Below are 18,828 nucleotides of genomic sequence, written 5' to 3'. Positions count from 1 at the left end.
CTCAATCTCTCAATCTGGTATATGACAGGCAAATAATGATGTTCTCATATATTCCAAAAAACTTATTTCTCAGTACCCCTTTCTTAATATGCTTAATGTGGTTTTTGTCCCACCAAAACAAGGGACTATAAGATAACAAAAGTCTTTGTCCTTTGTAACCAGAGACAGGAGAGAAAGGCAAGAATCCTCAGGATGAAGGTGAAGGACATTCCCAGGACAACAGCTGTCCCGCCAATCTAACGCACAACTAGCCCAGTGTGCAGCAGAAAGATGGAGGGCACTAGTTGGGATGTTTTCAAGAAAAAATATCGAATCGACAGAATACAAGTATCTGATTTTTTTAACCATTGTATTGTTTATATTTTTTATTTTCTGTATATTATGATGTTTTGACATTTTAAAAACCTTTTTGATGGACAGAGACTGCACCAACAAGGCTAGCAAAGGGGCCGGGCACGGTGACTCACACCTGTAACCCCAGCACTTTAGGAGGCTGAGGCGGGAGGATCACGTGAGGCCAGGAGTTTGAGGCTGCAGTGAGCTATGATCATGCCACAGCACTCCAGCCTGTGTGACAATGCAGCAGAGCAAGAACCTGAGAGACCCTGTCTCTAAAAAAAAAAGAAGAAGAAGAAGAAAGAAAGAAAGAAAGAGAAAAAGAGAAAGAGAGAAAGAAAGAAAAGAAAGAAAGGAAAGAAGGAAGGAAGGAAAGAAGGAAGGGAGGGAGGGAGGAAAAGAAAGAAAGGAAGGAAAAAAGAGATAGCAAAAGGGCTCAGCCAGGAGTACAGGAGTATGCCTTTGATGTGCAAACTAACCCAAGCAGAGCCACAACTCCTTCACAAGGCCCTACACCCCAGGAGGCAAGAGTCCTCTTTCTGCCTTAGTCATCCCAGCACCAAGGTACCAGGCAACTAAGGACCACCCCTGTAGTTTAGAGCCTGCCGAAATTATTCAAACTAGCCAATCCTGAACTGTTTAACCTGCGCTGTCTAGCATTTCCTGAGGAAACCCCAAAAAGGCAGTGGCCTGGCCTTGCTCCTTCTGCCTGACGACACTTGTGCTTCCCCACGTGGCCCTGCATGGCGCGCCCTGCCTCTTGTTTCTAGGACCTGTGAGTATAATAAACTTAGTTTCCCTGAGCATCTCTTGTTTCTCTGCTTGTGGCTGCACCTGACTGACCAGCACGTGAAGAACACAGAACAGCCAAACACAGTGAGGTTCACAGTTTGGTCAGAGTTTGGAGTTGATAGATAAAAAGACTGGAAACTAAGCAAAAGAAAAAACAAGGCAATTCTTAACTTCAAGTTAAACAAAAAGTGGTATGAGAGAGGAAATATTCTTATAGAACACTACATGGTTTAGCTGGAAATCGTATTTACATAGTTACAATAGTGTATATATTTAATATTGAATTAATTATAAATTGGTGCCAACCCTATATTAGAAAGGAAAAACAGTGCATGTATTGGGGGTGGCATAAAAGTGTGAAAACTTTGTCTTTCATATTACAAAGTTAATAGATAACAGCCTAAATTGATAATTCTTAAAAATCAAATAAGTTTCAATATAAATGTACCATTCAAAAATTGGGGCTATATGCCCCCCTACAAAAAAAATCCTCTAAAAGATATATGCGTGTAGCCTCTACAGAGTAGGGAAAGATGAGGCAAGGGGCTGCTGCTTTTATTTCTTTTAAGTCTTGTACTTACAATGTATTTCTGAAAAAGCATTGACTTTGTAAATTATGTACATGTGTTGCTTTGATTTTAACAAAGGAAAAATGACTCTCTGCAGTCACAATTCAACAGTTTGTATAATATTTAATTAAGTTAGTTATAGTCACAAGGACAACTGATTCTTGAAAATGGACTTAAAGGTGGAAGGTATGAGGACTTACTAGAAAGAAGCCTACCAGATACGTGCGCTCAGCATGCCAGGGGCTTTGGTTGGTATGTTTCACAGAAGGAATACAGAGCACTGGTTAATCTAAGTCATTTAAACTGAGGTCAGTTACTAGAGCCTCTACTGTAATTAATCCAGATGATAAAGGAGGATGAAATAAAACAGCCTTAATCCATCCACTTTTGCTACTCTGTCCTTTTCCCATGGGTTAGATGGACGAAATACTACAAGGAGCACGCAGAGCCCAAGATTGTCCTTCTCAGGGTCATCCAATTCACCCTGAAACATTAACCCTCTTGAGGAAAATCTGCAAATGAGGATAAATTGAAGTCCTTTTGAAAGGCATGCTATCTTATACACCTTTGGTTCAATCCACAAAATGAGTTGGAACAGTGGCAAAAGAGATAAAGCAAAATCTGCCTTTTGCACCATGATGGGCCCGATTTAATTTCAGTAACTAGATTCATTCCATTATTGTCTCTTTCTCCTTTGCATTTTGGGTGAGAACTAAACACCATACATATAAGCATTGCAAGAGAAAATGAGAAGTTGAGAGTTCAAAGCAGGACGTGAGACACAGCCTTCTATGTCAGTGCCAAGTAGATTTGCAGCAAATCTTAGTCTCAAAGTCACCATCTTACCTGCTCCACTCAACGAAACCTTGAGGTTTTGAGTATTTCGGATTGCTAATTATTAGAAGAGTTAAGAAGGATATACAGCCACTTTTTCAACAGATTGGCCAACTGCTGATCTTTTTGCTGTTCTATTTTGAGCAATAATCTGCAAATATATTGACCAGTAAGGGGAATCTGTTTCCTGCTCTTTTACTTGGATTCAATTCTAGAGCACTTAAAAAAATTAGATCCACCCTTCTCCATCCTTTGCTGGGCCCACAGGGTTGTAACAGTCCTTCCTGATAAGAAATTGCCATTTTTTTTTTTTTTTTCACAGCTGAAACTAGAAAACCAAGCAAGGCAGAAACTGGCTTTTAACATGGATAGAGCCATTAAATGATTTCACCTTTTACTATGCTGTAAATGTTTGTGTGCCCCTAAAATTCATATGTGGAAATACTAATGCTCAAAGTGACAGCATTAGGAGGTGGGGCCTTACGGAGGTGATTAGATCACGGGGGTGGAGCCCTCATAAATGTCCTTATAAAAGAGGCCCAAGGGAGCTCGCCACATGAGGACACAGTGAGAAAGTGCCCTCTATGAACTAGAACGAGGGTCCGCACAAGATGCAGAGCTGAGGCCGTGATCTTGGACTTCCCTGCCTCTAGAACCAGTAGAAATAAGTTTCTGTTTTTGTTTATAAATTACTCAGTCTAAGGTATAGCAGCCTAAACTGACTAAGAAATCATTCTATGTGTAGATTCAGCCAGGAGAGGCAATTTGGAGCCCATGGAAATCAACTCAAAATAAATATCCTCTTTATTTTTCAGAAGCCCTTAGACTCCTTTCTTCCTTGCCTTCAGTAACCATGGAGTGTGACTCTGGTCCAGATACATAAATGTCCCCTTGGTTGAGTTTCATAAAGAATTCTTCCCAGGCCGGACGCGGTGGCTCACGCCTGTAATCCTAGCACTCTGGGAGGCCAAGGTGGGCGGATCGTTTGAGCTCAGGAGTTCGAGACCAGCCTGAGCAAGAGCGAGACCCCATCTCTACTAAAAATAGAAAGAAATTATATGGACAGCTAAAAATATATATAGAAAAAATTAGCCGGGCATGGTGGTGCATGCCTGTAGTTCCAGCTACTCGGGAGGCTGAGACAGGAGGATCGCTTGAGCTCAGGAGTTTGAGGTTGCTGTGAGCTAGGCTGACGCCATGGCACTCACTCTAGCCTGGGCAACAGAGTGAGACTCTGTCTCAAAAAAAAAAAAAAAAAAAAGAATTCTTCCCCATTGCATGGCCACCTCACTAATATCTGGGCCCCACCTCTGGCCATCACCAGGGGCAAGATCTGTCACCAGTTGTTCTCAGCACTGCTTTTGGTGAGCCAGAATTGTTCACATCAGATGTGATTTTCTAGGCTAGTTACCCTTCTCCTCTTATTTCAGATCACCTTATTTTGCATGTTGTCACACACACATTGAAAGAGAAGTTATCTGCATTTACACTTTTACAGATAACCACACCAATCACCTCAGACATGCTGGATGTCCCCTTACCTTATTTTTTACCCTCCTCCACAACTACGTTCTCAGCAGTGATTTTGAGCCACTGCTGAGTGTCATTCATTACATAATACGGAAGACTGTTGAGTTACTGAATGTTTTTCTAACTGGATTCCACATCTTCTCAAGCCCTACTAAACAGGGGGCCCCAGAGAAGTACCTCAGTGTCAGAGCTGTTGCCATTCAGAGCCTCGATGTTTGGGTCCCTCCAGTCTTCTGAGAGTGAAGGGATGTAATTGTCTGTCAGAGCATCCCACACCCTGTAAACAAAGAGAAGCTCTCATTAGCACACATCTGTGCCCCGGCCCCGCCTGGAGGAAGGAAGAGCTGGGCCAGGAGAGGAGAGAGGCTTCTGTGTGTGCCAGGCTGAGATCATCTGCCTTCCAGCATGCAGGGGCGATGCAGCTTAAAAACTGAATTAGAGGCGCGTCCAGGGGACAAAGGGCCAAGCACACGGAGCCTGGCCAGGGGCTTTAGTGTAAAAGGTGTTTACTTGAGGGAAGAAGAATTTCTCACCACTGAGATACAAAAGGCAGCGTCTGCAATCAAACCTCCCCTGGCCTTGGAAATAAATCTGCCCCTCACCCAAAGAGTTCAAGTCTCTGACCTTAAGAGGAGCCTGTGCCTCTTTTCCAATGCCCAGAGAGACAAACAGAGAAAAGGAGAGAGACAGAGAGACCAGGCCCAATTTTCTGGCTGAAGCTCATTAAAATCAGGATCATCATCTAGTTTATACCCATTTCAATTTCAGAGGCCTGCAATCTAAATGGTCAGGAATTAACTCCTTGACATCTAATGTAGGTAAAGGGATAACGCCAATGCTGTCAATGTTTACTCACCACCCAAATGCTCTCGCTAGCCCACTGCTAGCCCATGGGTTACAAGACCCTGCCCTCTACCAACGCAGAGTCTAAACATGCCATTTCTCCATCAGGGACACTCTAAGGTGAATACTGTATATGAAAGGAACCAATAAATATACCTCTGTCTCTGTCTACACAATTAGTTTTTAGTGGAGGAAAATGGGGCCACCTTTATCATGTTTCAAAATTCTGATATGTACATTATAAGAAAGGCTTTTTACAATTCTTGTTCCTTAACTCACTTAATTCAGAAGGATTTCTTTGGAAGAAAAGGGAGGTGGGAAGGGGTTGGGAAAATTCTGAAGTCACAAATACTCACACATCAGGAAAATACATAAATGAGTCAACAGCAAGAGATTAATGTAAATCAGTACATCAGCTCCTAAAATAATGCCATCCATAGATGCCAGTGACACTTGAGTTGATATTAGATAGTGACAAATGAGAGCTCTATGCAATCTCCTGCAGGTGCCTATGCATGTCAAACCTGAGTGATGCCTGTGAGACTAAGATTTAATAATAAGCAAATAGGTATATATATGGACCAAATTCAAAACATAACAAACTACATTGTAAGATGCTGAAAAGATAAGTGCAAATATTTTATATATATGTGTATATATCTCAGAGCACAGACACTTGAAATCAGAAAACAATGAAGGGAGTGCTGTTAATATAAACAAAATCAGGAATGATATATGACATATGGGTATATAAACAAAGAGATTTTCCTAGTGCACAATGCACACAATTGTTGATGAAAAAAATAAAAGGAACCCCAGAAAACACAATTTAATGGCAGTGCTTGGGGCACTGGCTTGTTCATTATTTTCCTACCATTGCAAGAATGCACTTTGAGAGAATTCATCAAGTGCTCATTAGACATCTACTCAGCAGGATTTCAGAACCTGCTTCTTAAACCATGGGTGATATCCTAATCTCCATCAGGTACTATTAAAGCTGCATTAATCCAAGCTAATTCTAAATCCAGGTCCCATTAGCATTCTAGAGCCACGAGGCAAACAGGATCTGCTGCCTCCAAGACAAAACTCCAAGGCACCACACCTACTGGAAAGGTCACCGTAGGACCCCTCTTTACATCGCTGCTACATTCTCTGCTGCAAGAATGAACAACATGCATTCAGGAACTGACCTTCAGATGTGTCCCTACAGGAAGTGCCTGGAGAAATGAAATTCAGCAAAGTCTAAAATAGGCAGGAGCCTTTTGTACCTCTGCTAGGCTGGAGGGAAGCTGAGAACTTTCACGGACACACATTTTCCAATGACCTTGAGACTGTTTATATCCTTAAAGTGACAACCAGGGGCTCTCTTAGATCATTTAGAGAGCACTCGCTTTTCTCATCTGAGCCTTCACTGACACGCTCTGGATTTTATCTAATTCTAGATTTTTAATGACAATTCCCTAAACCTTTATCTCCTCGGGATTTCAAACCATCCTCATTCCCTTTCACATTTTGTCCAGCTTTTCTTCTCCCTTCCTGACACACTTTTTACCTTTGAAGTGCATTAATAACCTCTAAGATAAAGTAGCTTTCATCTCTTTATAATCACTTGCATATCCTTTCCATACTTATGCGGTGCCCATTTAACAATAACAACAATAGCAGTCAACAATTACTATGAGCCAGGTACTATTCTAAGCTCTTTGTGTGGATTAAGTTATTCATTCCTGATGACAATGCCATAAGGCAGATGAGAATGAGAAAAAACTGAAACACAGTGAAGTTAATGAACTTGTCTAAGCTCACACAGCCAGTAATGGTAGATGTGGGATTTGAACGCAGGCAGTACAGCTACAAAGCCCATATTCCTAACCACTTAACTATTTCAACTCTTTATGAATTGTGTGATCGGCATTGTCGTGGGCATCAGAACAATATACCAAGGTCCAAATCACAACCTAGAACAGCAGTTTAGAAACTGGCTCTGCGTGAAAAATCCACACCTACATTACCTGGACATTGTGCTTTTATCCACCTACAAAAGGAGGACTGGCCAAGGCAACAGGGGCACGTGGCTGCCTTCTGTCTAGATCTCCAGCCCAAGAAGGGGAAATGGAAGCACAGGCAGAGCACTGGCACCCAGGCGGCCACAGGAACAAAAGGGGCGGGGGTGGGGTATGAGGGTGGCACAAAGCTTCCTGTGAGGAAGAGAGTGGGAAGGGCTTTCCTCCCCAGAGACGCTGTCCACCCCATCATAAGCAGGGTTCTTGGGAGTGGATATGTTCCCTTTTTTAAGTACCTTGAGGGGGACTGTAAAATTTCACTTCTCTGAGAAGCATCCTGCTATTTATTTACTCTTATCCTGGGGAAAGGAGACTTTGAAAGCTATCTACTCTGCCATTTCTCAAAGAACTAAGATCCAACAGGTGCCTCAGTTCCTCTCATTATGCGGCCGTGACACCTGAGATTCGATTTGCTATCTCTGTCCCTATAATAACCGAAAAGGCATTTTCACATGCATATTTTAAGAGTCTCATGCTCTACCGACTGAGCTAGCCGGGCTCACGTGCATATTTTAAAGTTAGGGCTTAGGTGCCTGTAGAATTGACTAAACTATCTTTCGGCACCAAGGGCTGGGGATTTGGAAAAGGATGCTGGCTGAGTACGAGCAAACCCAACAGAGTGGGTGGTGCTGAGACAAGTGTACAAAGAGCTGCAGAGCCTGGAACTGGCAACACAGCTGTCAGGGCTCTGTGAGTCCTGATAAATAAACACACATGTGCGCTCTCTCTCTCACATACAGCCCCCCCCCCCCCCCCATATACCTATATCTGACAATACTGCAGGCGGCTTGAAGGGCTTACTAGAATTTCAACTCAATAACATTTCCCTGGATGCCCCCTAGGCTGGCTACTTTCCTTGTCCAGTGTTTTGTTGGTGTCCATTCATGCCAATATCCACACTCAGATGTGTATTAACATGGGTGCACTTTTGCCATTAACGTTTGGGAAGTTGGAATTATTAGCAGCACATTAATGCCTTTGTACAACTTTTTAGATTCCTTCACATGTCTAAATAGAATCAATACTATCTCTGCCTTCTATAAGGGGAGACTGAACCTCTAAGAATAGGATTAAATTTCCTAAACACCAAAGTTCTTGGGCAGCTTTCACTAGCTGACTATCCAGTATTTACTTGTCTTCAACTTAACGTATGTCTTATGACAGGCAGTTTATTTATTGTGTGCACTTTATTTTTAACACCACCTTTAACCCAAAAATTCTATCTGAAGAACTAGAAACAGCCATTATTCTCCCATGTTTGGCCCCTCTGTCTTCAGGGTACTTGTAAGAGAGCTGACAGGGATCCCAAATGAGGCAGGAGGTGAGGTCAGAGTTGTCCCCTTTTGTAGTCGCCCCTAAGAGGCTCTGACCTCCAGGTCTGATCTTTTCTGACAAAAGAAAAGGGTGATTACACATACACAAAGAAGAGGTTCTGGGATATTTTCTGAATTCAAAACCAGAAAATATATATTCAAATCTGACTCTCCTTTAATGCCTAGAACTTGCATGCCCTGACAAATCAGAGATAAGTTCACAAATCTTAGCCAATTCCTTATTGGCCAAGTAGTTCCAAATGAGAACTAAAGAAATCAACAATTTCTAAGAGAATCAGTGCATTCCTTTTACTATTTGTGCTATCTTTAGGGAGGTTAGTTTAACCTGCTTTTCTTTTAATCTTCTATTAAGTGGCTCTAACCCCCACAAAACACTTTTAATTCATTGTGGATCAAACATCCCTCTAAATATAAACCTGAACAAGTTTATTACAACAACACTAGAGCTACGCTCAAGATAATCACAACCAGGTTAGATGTTAAGTCATCCTTTTCCTTTAGTCATAATCTCATAGTTGAAATATCTGATAGTGTCTACAAAACAAAGTATGAATATAATTCTGCTTTTTAGGTTGTAAAGAGGCTTTAGATACATTGAATGCCTAGAAAGTCCAGTGTTAATTTCTCTCTTCCCAGCTTCCTCCCTCTACACTGTCCCCAAATCATACCTATCTCTAAGGAACTATTCAACCTTTGGTTAGCTGAGGCAGTGATCAAGTCAGAAAAATCGGGCTGAGAAGACCGATAATCCCATGGGGCGGTAATTAACATTGAGTGGCCTCTGCTAATGTGCTAGAAGAGAATAAGAACCTGTTCATTGAACCTTCATCCTTAATGAGGCAGAGGAGGGGCTTAGATAAGGGGGAAATGATTTGTTGGAAGCAAAAGGAATGGGATGCATCTTAAAATGTCATTTTCAGAGCACATCCTGGGTGAGGTAAGAAATTAGGATCTCTGCAAGTCCTCAGCCCTGCTTCATCAAGATTGAGCTCTGGAGGTTTCATAGATGAGGACCCATGCAGTCAACTAGAGTTAAGTGACTTGCCCAAGGTCACACAGCGAGTTAGTGAGAGTATGAAAATTAGAATTCATAGTCTTTGTGTTTCTAGTTCATTGCCTAGTGCACTGGAATGAAAAAATACTCCGTATAATAAAGCCCCAGAGCCATTCTTTTTTGACTTATAGCAGTTGAGCAAATTATAACAGGCTCAGAATCCAAAAAGAAATCAGTTTGAAACTTAAAATTGAATTGAAACACACAGCCCACATTTATAGTACTGGTCACCAGAGTGAAATGTTCTCTAGGATCGTGCCTTAAAGGCAAGCGTTAATTAAAAAGAAAAGAAGGAAATGGCGTGGGCCTAGAAATACATTTCATGTACCTACAAGGCTAGCTATTATTGCTCATCCAGTCCATTCAATATTCAGTATTTCATTCAAAAATATTATTTGGTCACATATTGCACACCAAGCACTGTATTAGACAGTGGGGATATAAGAATGAATGAAACAGACAGGTATAATATATAACCCCTGTATTTACAGAGGTACAGTTTTAGTGGTCATCAAATAAGCAACTCTCTCCCAGATACAATCAGGTTCAAATCCTCTGGGTCATGCTTCTTACCCCGTTATTTATGGGCAACTCTTCCACCTAAGTTCATAAAAAGGGAAACCAAAAGGACAGTTGATGCAAACTGCTATGACCAACTATTTGACATTTCTTATGTGATTCTTAAAGAACAAGTGATGCGTATTTTATCTCTACAGGGAATTCAGGCACACAGCAGTCCTCCCTTATCTGTGGTTTTGCTTTCCAAGGTTTCGGGTACCCGAGATACAGTACAATAAGGTATTTTGAAAGAGAGAGAGAAAGAGAGAGAACACGTTCACATAATGTTTATTACAGTATATTGTCATAATTGCTCTATTTTATTATAAGTTATTGTTGTTAGTCTCTTATTGTGCCTAATTTATAAATTACACTTTATCATATGTATGTATGTATAGGAAAACACATCAGTACTATCAGCAGTTTCAGGCATCCACTGGGGGTTTTGGAATGTATCCCCCACAGGTAAGTGGCAGCGGGGGGACTACTGTGTTTTTACTAACTGCCCAAACCATCCTTCTTTAATTTATGTAACATACTGCTCCCTTCTTCACTTTCTAGTCCCTCCTCCAATAGTTCTTTTCTCAGATCCTTCTTCTTCACTAAGATCTTAGAAAGTAGCTAGTAAGTGACATAAGGAATTTGCATACTCAAAAGCCACATCACCTAGTTTTCACCTTTTTTTGTCCAAGGTAGTTCCCTCAGTTCAGTTTAGATGCTTTCTTATTTGAACATATTTTAACATTTATAGATAATTTTCCAGGCCTGAGGGGTTGTAAACAATTCTGAGCTTTTCGTAATTCTGGTGTTTCTTGAAGCAAATTTGTCCAGTGACATAGATTTCTCCATCACGGTTAATTAATTTCTTTCTGGTTCTTATTTCTAATATCTGGGTGGATTTTCACTGACATAAAGAAAGCTGAAGACAGACAGACTCCAAAATTTACCATGCTCCTGAAATTCTATTTTGTATCTAGGAAAATCTAAAATCCTTCATTCCTCTAAGGTTTCAATTTAAGAGAGCTCTCTGCAGGTGACTGTAAGGGGACATATATAGAACAATGTCAGCAATTACCAGAGCACTGCCTCACTGACAACATAAAAACGTAAGCAACATGCCATAATCCTAGAGACAGAAACTAATACTATGTCAAGGAGCCCAGACTACAGGGTTCTTGACTGAAGCAGGAGAGGGCAATTAAGACTTCTTACTCCTCATCTTGAAGGGTCTCCTCCTCCTCTTGGATCTGTAGCTGGTTCTTCACGGGAGCTAGGTTCTCCGTCTTGGCGTTGTAGTTCCGAAAGCAGACATTGAGCTTCTCATCAAATTCATTCACGAGGTCCTCCATGGACTTGAAGCTGATTATTTCAGAAGAAAAATTCTCAAGCTCAGAGAGGGAGGGGTCCTCTAGGTGGTGGGGGGATGAGCCATAGAAACACCGTGGCTTCTCCTCTGGGTCCTCCGAGCAGCTGGGCCGAAGGTCTTCAAACTCTTCATCCAAGCTCACCAGTGGGGCCTCCATTCTTGCACAGCAGTAGCACAACAGCAACTTTCAGGATTTGTTTATCTAGAAGAAATAAACAGGGTCATGTGAGTTTGGACTGGTCTAACTCTATTGGAGTTTGGAGACACACCTGTTTCCAATTCCCTGCTCCAAAAAACAAGGCATAGTGGTTAGGTATGTGCTCCTGGACCAGATTGCCTAGGTTTGCATCCTCTTCTGCCCCTGCCAGCTGTGACCTTGGGTGAGTTATTAGCTTCTCTGTGCTTCCTTTTATTCTTCTCAAGAAAGATATAACTGGATCCATCTCAAAGGAGTGTTATAAAATTAAAGGAATAAACAAGAAAAATGCTTAAAACAGTGCCTGGCAGATAATAAATGCCAATATTGTTGAATATTCTCTGTTGTTATTATTATTGTTACTATTACCCCATAGCGATATCCTTAACCACATGCTCTGAAAACTGGAAATTTTTCATGACTCGTTTGGTGGCACAATGTGACATGACCAAAACTCATTTGGCAACTAAACCTGACCAACATGAATATAAACCTGCCTACTCTTTAATTTATTCCATTTTTTGTGTTTTGCTGCAGAAATATTAATTTTTTAAATCATAAAGATTGCTCCCCTGGATCCCACTGGATGAAATGCAGAATGTGTACTCTATTACTGCCTTCCAAATTTTGAAATAATCTAAATTCTGAAACATGCTTGGCCCCAAGGGTTTTGGATAAGGGTTCAGGGACCCTCATCAATAAATAATAGAGACTACTAGAACACTAATAAGGACTTTCCAGCAAACACCTGAGTTTTTCCCAGACACAGAGCATATGCCTAGGAGCAAAGGAATAGACCAAATGATCTATTGTCCTGTAAGAAACAGACCCAACTACCCATGTGCTCCAAAGCCAGACTCCATAACCACGCTGGGCGCTGCATCCTGAATGCTGCACACTCAGGCCTCTCTCTTCAGTTCCCAACAACTCCAGGACACCTACCCCTCATCCAGCCCTCTTCATATGCTGCCTTGGGCTATATTTATCCATCTGTGTGTACAATCAGGCCCCCTCCCAATTTTAATTTAAAAATTAAATTACCCCCTTGAGGGTACAGACATCCTCTGAATATCTCCCTGACTCCAAGCACACACTGGCTGCCCTGCGGCTAGGCAGTCAATCAATGTGTGCTCATTGAAAAACGATCTTCTGTTCCCCACATACAGATCCCCATTTCCAATTTCAGGCACCCACAAGTATCGCGGTCTATCATACACTTCTCTACGTACTCAGCTTCCTTTCCTGTGACACACAAACACAAACATTTCTCTCCTGTCTGTATGATTACCCATCCAGTTAGATACTTAAATTGGAACCACTACCTGAGGAGAACCAAACAGCAAAAACCATCAGTTTTGCCCTAGGAGTGCCCATTCTCCATCTCTACATACAAAACTAAAACTCTACATAAGCAGGGCAAAGGGCATGCCAGGTGAGGACCCTGCCGGTTCCTACCAGGATTTTCTAGGATTAAGTCAGATACCCTGGCATCAAAACATATTTGGAGCATTTATAGTTTGCAGAGGCAACATGGTAGGACCTTGGAATACAAAAACATACAAAAGCAATACCATATCTTGGAAAGAATACAGGCTCAAGAACCAACAGATCTGCCCATGGCTGGCTGAGTGACGAGCATTGTGGTTCCTGATTTCCTCATTGGTGATAATGAAGCTGTTGGTACAGAGTTAACACCTTTGGAAGTTAGTTTTAATAACTTAATCATTTTAATTATAATAGTATATTTTAATAACATAATTATTTAATCCAATATATCCAAAGATACTGGATTATTTCAAAAGATAATTCATAAAAATATTAGTGAGACATTTTACATTTTTTTATACTAACTCCTTCAAAATTCAGTGTATATTTTACATTTATAGTATATCTGTCTTTGGACGAGCCACATTGCAAGTGTCCACCAGCCATGTGTGGCCAGTGGCTACTACATTGGATAACAAAGCTCCAAAGCAATACACAACTCATCACCAGTCAGGGGTTCTTCATCCTCAGTCCATGACTCCTCTAGGCTCTTTGAGCTATAACATATTTCAGTGAAATTGGTTTCCTTTGTAAGCCTAAGCATTATATTTTATGCATTTAAAAACATTATTTGCAGAAGGATCCCATGGGTTTCTCCACACCACCAAAGGTGTTCATAGCACAAAAAAGATTAAGAATCCCTCAGCAACATGGTGGGACTGCAAACTAGTGCAACCTCTGTAGAAAGCCATATGGAGATACCTTAAAGAGATACAAATAGATCTACCATTTGATCCGGCAATCCCATTACTGGGCATCTACCCAAAAGAACAAAAGACATTCTATAAAAAAGACATCTGCACTCGAATGTTTATAGCAGCACAATTCACAATTGCAAAGATGTGGAAACAACCCATGTGCCCATCAATATATGAGTGGATTAATAAAATGTGGTATATGTATACCATTGAGTACTATTCAGCTATAAGAAACAATGGTGATATAGCACCTCTTGTATTTTCCTGGATAGAGCTGGAACCCATTCTACTAAGTGAAGTATCCCAAGAATGGAAAAATAAGCACCACATGTACTCACCATCAAATTGGTTTCACTGATCAACACCTAAGTGCACATATAGGAATAACATTTATCAGGCATCAGGCAGATGGGAGTGGGGGAGGGGATGGGTATATACCTACATAATGAGTGTGATGCACACCGTCTGGGGGATGGACACGCTTGAAGCTCTGAGGGTGGGGGGCCCAAGGGCAATATACATAATCTAAACATTTGTAGCCCCATAATATGCTGAAATTAAAAAAAAAAAAAGAATCCCTCAGCAACAAAAAGGTGAGATTAGAAAAGACTGCAGAATACATCAGAGAGTAAAGAAGGTTTTCCAGCTGAGGTATTTGTGTTGATTGAGACACTATTCAGTGATGGCTAAGAGCCTGGCCTCCAGGTTCCTGTCCTGGTCCTACCACTCCTAACTATGAGACTTTGGACAAATTATCAGCCTTCTTGTGCCTCAGTTTCCTCATCTATAAGAGGGGGTTTATAATAGTGCTTACCTTGAAAGTTATTTTGTAGACTAAATGAGATCATCTTTGAAGTGCTAAGCGCAATGTGTGGACTAAAGAAAATGTCCAACAAATGTCAATAATTCTAGGAAAATCAGGATAACTTACGTACAAGTGTGGTGTGAGAGTGTTTCATGTAAAAGAAAACTTATCCCTGTGATGACATTCAATGTGTGATGTTTCAAAATGCTTATCAAATGAGAGAACTGTTGCTGAAAGAATTTTAGCATCTTTTTAGTAAGGTTTTTTTCTAATTCATTTGTTCAAAGTTTCTTGGATCACCGGTCCCATTTCACAGAGATATGAAAGCTAACCAGCTAGTGTTGCAGATATCTACACTTCCTTTAAATTTGTACTCTTCTCTAGGAGTGACAAGGGTGCTAGGACAAGGTGACACCAGTGGAGTTGCTGATTTGAAACAGCACAGTCCTTACACCATTAATCAGCAGCAAGAGGCCAATCTAACCAGAATCTATGACTAAGATAGAGTTTTGAGTGTCAGCAACTCAAAAGTATGCTGAAAAGCACCTCTCCTCAGCCCAAGCAGACTCTAGAGAAAATGGATTCGTCCAGAAGATTATAAAAGAAGAAACGAATATCACAGCTCTAGTGCTTGGACACATGGTCATTTGAAACAATCCATAATGTAGCCTGATTGCTTTTTGTCAACTCACTACTCAGGAGCCAAGAAGCGCTGCATGAATGACCATCTGGAGATAAAGCTAAAAGTGAAAGGCTGTGTTGGGAAGCTGAAGTCACTCAACACCCAAGCTGAACCCAGCATTTGTGGAAAGACCCGAGGCTGTGGCAGAGGAGATGACAGTCAGGGTTCTGACTGGCCCTACCATAGCTTCCAGGAGGACTCCCGGGATTAGGGCTGGCAGCACCTCTTGAGATGGCACCCCTGTCTTCCTTCCTTTAGCCCACTTTCTTTTGCCCTCCTTTCTTGGCACCGTGCCTACATCTCCCAACTAAAATGTCTGAAAGCAAGCTTGCACCTATCCTCATTCTCAGTTCATCTCAGAACCTGCCTCCCCTTAAAAGCTAGGGTTAATACAAGTGATAGCTTATCCTCTTTAGACTTCCAAGATCAAAATAAATAAATTAGTACCATGAAAAATGACAGAAAGAAGAATGTATGGGAGGGCTGTCTTTCCTTCTTCTCTTTACCATAGAACCGACTGCAGGACTATAGTTTGATTTTGTCCTATAATCTGTTCCGTTTATCTTGGCTCCCAATAGATGGTGTGATTTGGAAAAGAAAAGACACACATGGAGCTTAACAGAGACCCAATAGGAAACGCATAAGCCTCTCCCTGCAACATAATGATGCACTAGCTGCAGCTTGGGGCTGCGGTACAAATTATCAACCCCTGCTGAGCCGAGCGGAGTGGAGCAGCAGCAGAGATTTCACCATGCCTCCCCTGCTGGGCCTCTGCACCTCCACACAAGCCCCATTCCTTCCGCCTTCTTCCATTACTTGCTCCACAGATCAATTGATTCTGTGCCCCCCCCCACCACCACCATAGCCATCCCCAAAACCTGCCCGCCACTGATCCACCTTCAGATTTCCACTGCTCCTCGGCAAACCCAGCCAGTGTACATGTTTGTGCCAACTGCACATTGTGACAGAAAGAGTATTTCATTGTATGTGGATCAGCAACCCCTCCGCGGTTCCGCTTCCCCCTTCCCCTCCTCCTGCTGCTCCTCCATTCACCTCCAGCTCAGATCCCCCTTCATCCACCCTCCCCCGTCCGTTGGGGTAAAGAAAGGCTCTTCCAGGCAGCACAATGGCTGGCGCTCCAAGGAAGCCGGGCTCACCCCGCGCAGGCCGCACACGTACTCCACTGCCCTTTTGGCCAAACGAGGCGCAGACACGGGAGTGGGAGGGGGTCGGGGGTGTGGAGCAGCCAGGAGGGAAGGGATAGGCTGGAGGGAAGAAGAGCGGGCTGTGATAACACCCCCTCAGGCTCTGCCAAACGCTGCGCTGCCGAGCTCCAGAGTCCTGGGCCCACAGGACAGCAGCGCATCCCCCATCACAACCACACCAGCACACTCGTCCTTTCTCCGACCTGTTCTGTAGTAAAACAATCGCTCCCCCAGCGCCTGCGGCCGCCGCTGCCAGTGGTTCTGACACTGCAGGAATGCACGGTCTGGGGAAAGGCTTCGCACCCCGGGGAGGGGCACCGGAAGGGGTAGGGGAAGGTTCTTGGGGACAAAGATGATTCTGGGACCTTTACGGTGATCGGACCAGATAACGGTCCCGGGATGAGGTACCGACACACTGCCTCCCCCAGGCCCCCACGCCGCGCCGCCTCCCTTCTCACACACATCCACACACACGCGCACACACCAGGCCTGGCTGGGGAGCCGATGCTCTGAGATGGTACTTTAAGTGCCTATCAACCACATCTCCCCCGGCCCCGGCGCTGCGTTCAAGCTGCGCTCCCCAAAGGGTGGACAGGAGGGCGATGGCCTCTGGGCTCCTCCTTTCCGATCTCTGGACGGGACGGGGTGGGGGCGGGGGGCAGCGGCGCCCCCAGACCGTCCAGCCTGGGGATCCCGAGTCCCAGGGCCTCCTGCACCACCCCCATCCGACCCCCACCAGCGGCAGTGGACCGAGTCTGCACTAAGGTCGCCCCCCGCGACGGCACCTGTGCGGGTCCTGGCGGAGGGAGGAGGATCCCGGGGCTCAGCCGCACACCCCCATCCACGGGCCGCGGCGAGCGGCCGGAGCGCGGCGCAGAGGCAGAGGCGAGCCAGCCAGCCAGCGCTCCCCCAGCAGCTCCGGCGGCGCCCGGCTCCGCTCCCTCCTCCACCCCGCCCCCTCCCCGCCGCTCGTGCCCGGGCTGCCAGGGGCGCGCCCGCACTCGAGCACCCGCGCAACTGGCACGCGCAGGACCTGGACGTCATCCTCTCGTTGACATTCATAGCCTTCCTCGGAGCACGTGGGCCTGCTTTATTAATATTTATGAATTACTGTTTCTCCCCTCTTTAACATTGGCCTTTCTGCTTCCCTCATGAATATTCAGACGCTCCAAGATGAGTACGTGCCATAACTACCAATATGGATACCTCACAGGGCCTGAGACTGTAGGCTCTGGATAAAAATGCAGGCGGATGGCTGCGGATGGCCGCAGACACACTCAAAGAACCTCTTGGACTTTCTGGACTCTCCCTTTTACTCCACTGGAGACTGAGGAGGACAAACCGAGAGATAGATGTCTCCCACCACAATCGGGTTCGGACTTCACACCAAAGGTGAGGAGGCCAGCAGAAACGCTTTTGTCGCCCTAAGATGCAGGATGGGAGCTGGATCCAGGCTGAGCAATTCGAGTGAAAAGGTTTTCCCCCCAGGAGGACTTGAGATAATACAGGAAAATTCAAGAGGAAAAATCAAGAGGCTGAAATAAGGAAGGCCCTCGGGGCCTTGTGAAAATTTATTTCTCATTCATTTATCTTGTCTACTGTGCATAACCTGTGCTTATAGACGCTGTCAGTATGAAGAAGTCCAATAATTCATGAACGCAGACAACTAAGATAAGAGTGCAAGAACTGAAATTATCAAAGGAAGGTGCCAGGAAAAGCATGTCCACTTGGACAAAGAACCTCAAGTACTTTTGCCTGATGGCAAAGTACCACTGGGCCAAACTGGGACTTCAGCTAAAAGGGACAGGGAGCCCCTCCTTTGCTCATGTATGCTCTGGTTCCACAGACATTTCAGTCATGGGAAGGATGGAAGCAGGGGAATAATGGTCTGAGGAGACGAGAGACGGGTTAGTCCCTTTGCCCTCACGTAGTGCCATTAAGCAGAGGATTTCTTCCTGTTAGAAAAGACAAAGAGGCCGGGCGCAGTGGCTCACGCCTGTAATCCTAGCACTCTGGGAGGCCGAGGCAGGTGGATAGTTTAAGGTCAGGAGTTCGAGACCAGCCTGAGCAAGAGCGAGGCCCCGTCTCTACTAAAAATAGAAAGAAATTATATAGACAACTAAAAATATGTAGAAAAAATTAGCCAGGCATGGTGGTGCATGCCTGTAGTCCCAGCTACTCGGGAGGCTGAGGCAGGAGGATTGCTTGAGCCCAGGAGTTTGAGGTTGCTGTGAGCTAGGTTGACGCCATGGCACTCTAGTCTGGGCAACAGAGTGAGACTCTGTCTCAAAAAAAAAAAAAAAAAAAAAAAAAAAAAAAAAAGAAGAGAAAGGACAAAGAATAAGTGGTCAAAAGATCCTGAAATCTCCTTTCCTGGGATCATACCTAGTTCTGTGACCTTGGGCAAGTTAACCTTTC

The 18,828-nt window shown here is 43.7% G+C and overlaps 1 protein-coding gene and 1 pseudogene across 1 annotated transcript in view; one reads left to right on the top strand and one right to left on the bottom strand.

Moving 5' to 3' along the window:
* Nucleotides 1–17,249, bottom strand: part of FEZ1 (fasciculation and elongation protein zeta 1) — a 40,968-nt gene extending 23,719 nt beyond the window's left edge. The window contains exons 1-3 of the mRNA XM_069468705.1: nt 17,196–17,249; nt 11,126–11,481; nt 4,239–4,338 (exon numbers count right to left, since the gene is read on the bottom strand). Of these exons, the coding sequence (XP_069324806.1) occupies nt 4,239–4,338; nt 11,126–11,436 (411 nt within the window). The 5' untranslated portion in view covers nt 11,437–11,481; nt 17,196–17,249. The remainder of the gene's footprint in view (nt 1–4,238; nt 4,339–11,125; nt 11,482–17,195) is intronic.
* Nucleotides 15,240–17,868, top strand: LOC138384759 (putative uncharacterized protein MGC39545; annotated as a pseudogene).
* Nucleotides 17,869–18,828: the final 960 nt, after the last annotated feature.

Source organism: Eulemur rufifrons, chromosome 6 (genome assembly GCF_041146395.1).
Source record: "Eulemur rufifrons isolate Redbay chromosome 6, OSU_ERuf_1, whole genome shotgun sequence".
Classification (NCBI taxonomy): Eukaryota; Metazoa; Chordata; class Mammalia; order Primates; family Lemuridae; genus Eulemur; species Eulemur rufifrons.
This window is presented reverse-complemented; position numbering and strand designations above follow the sequence as displayed.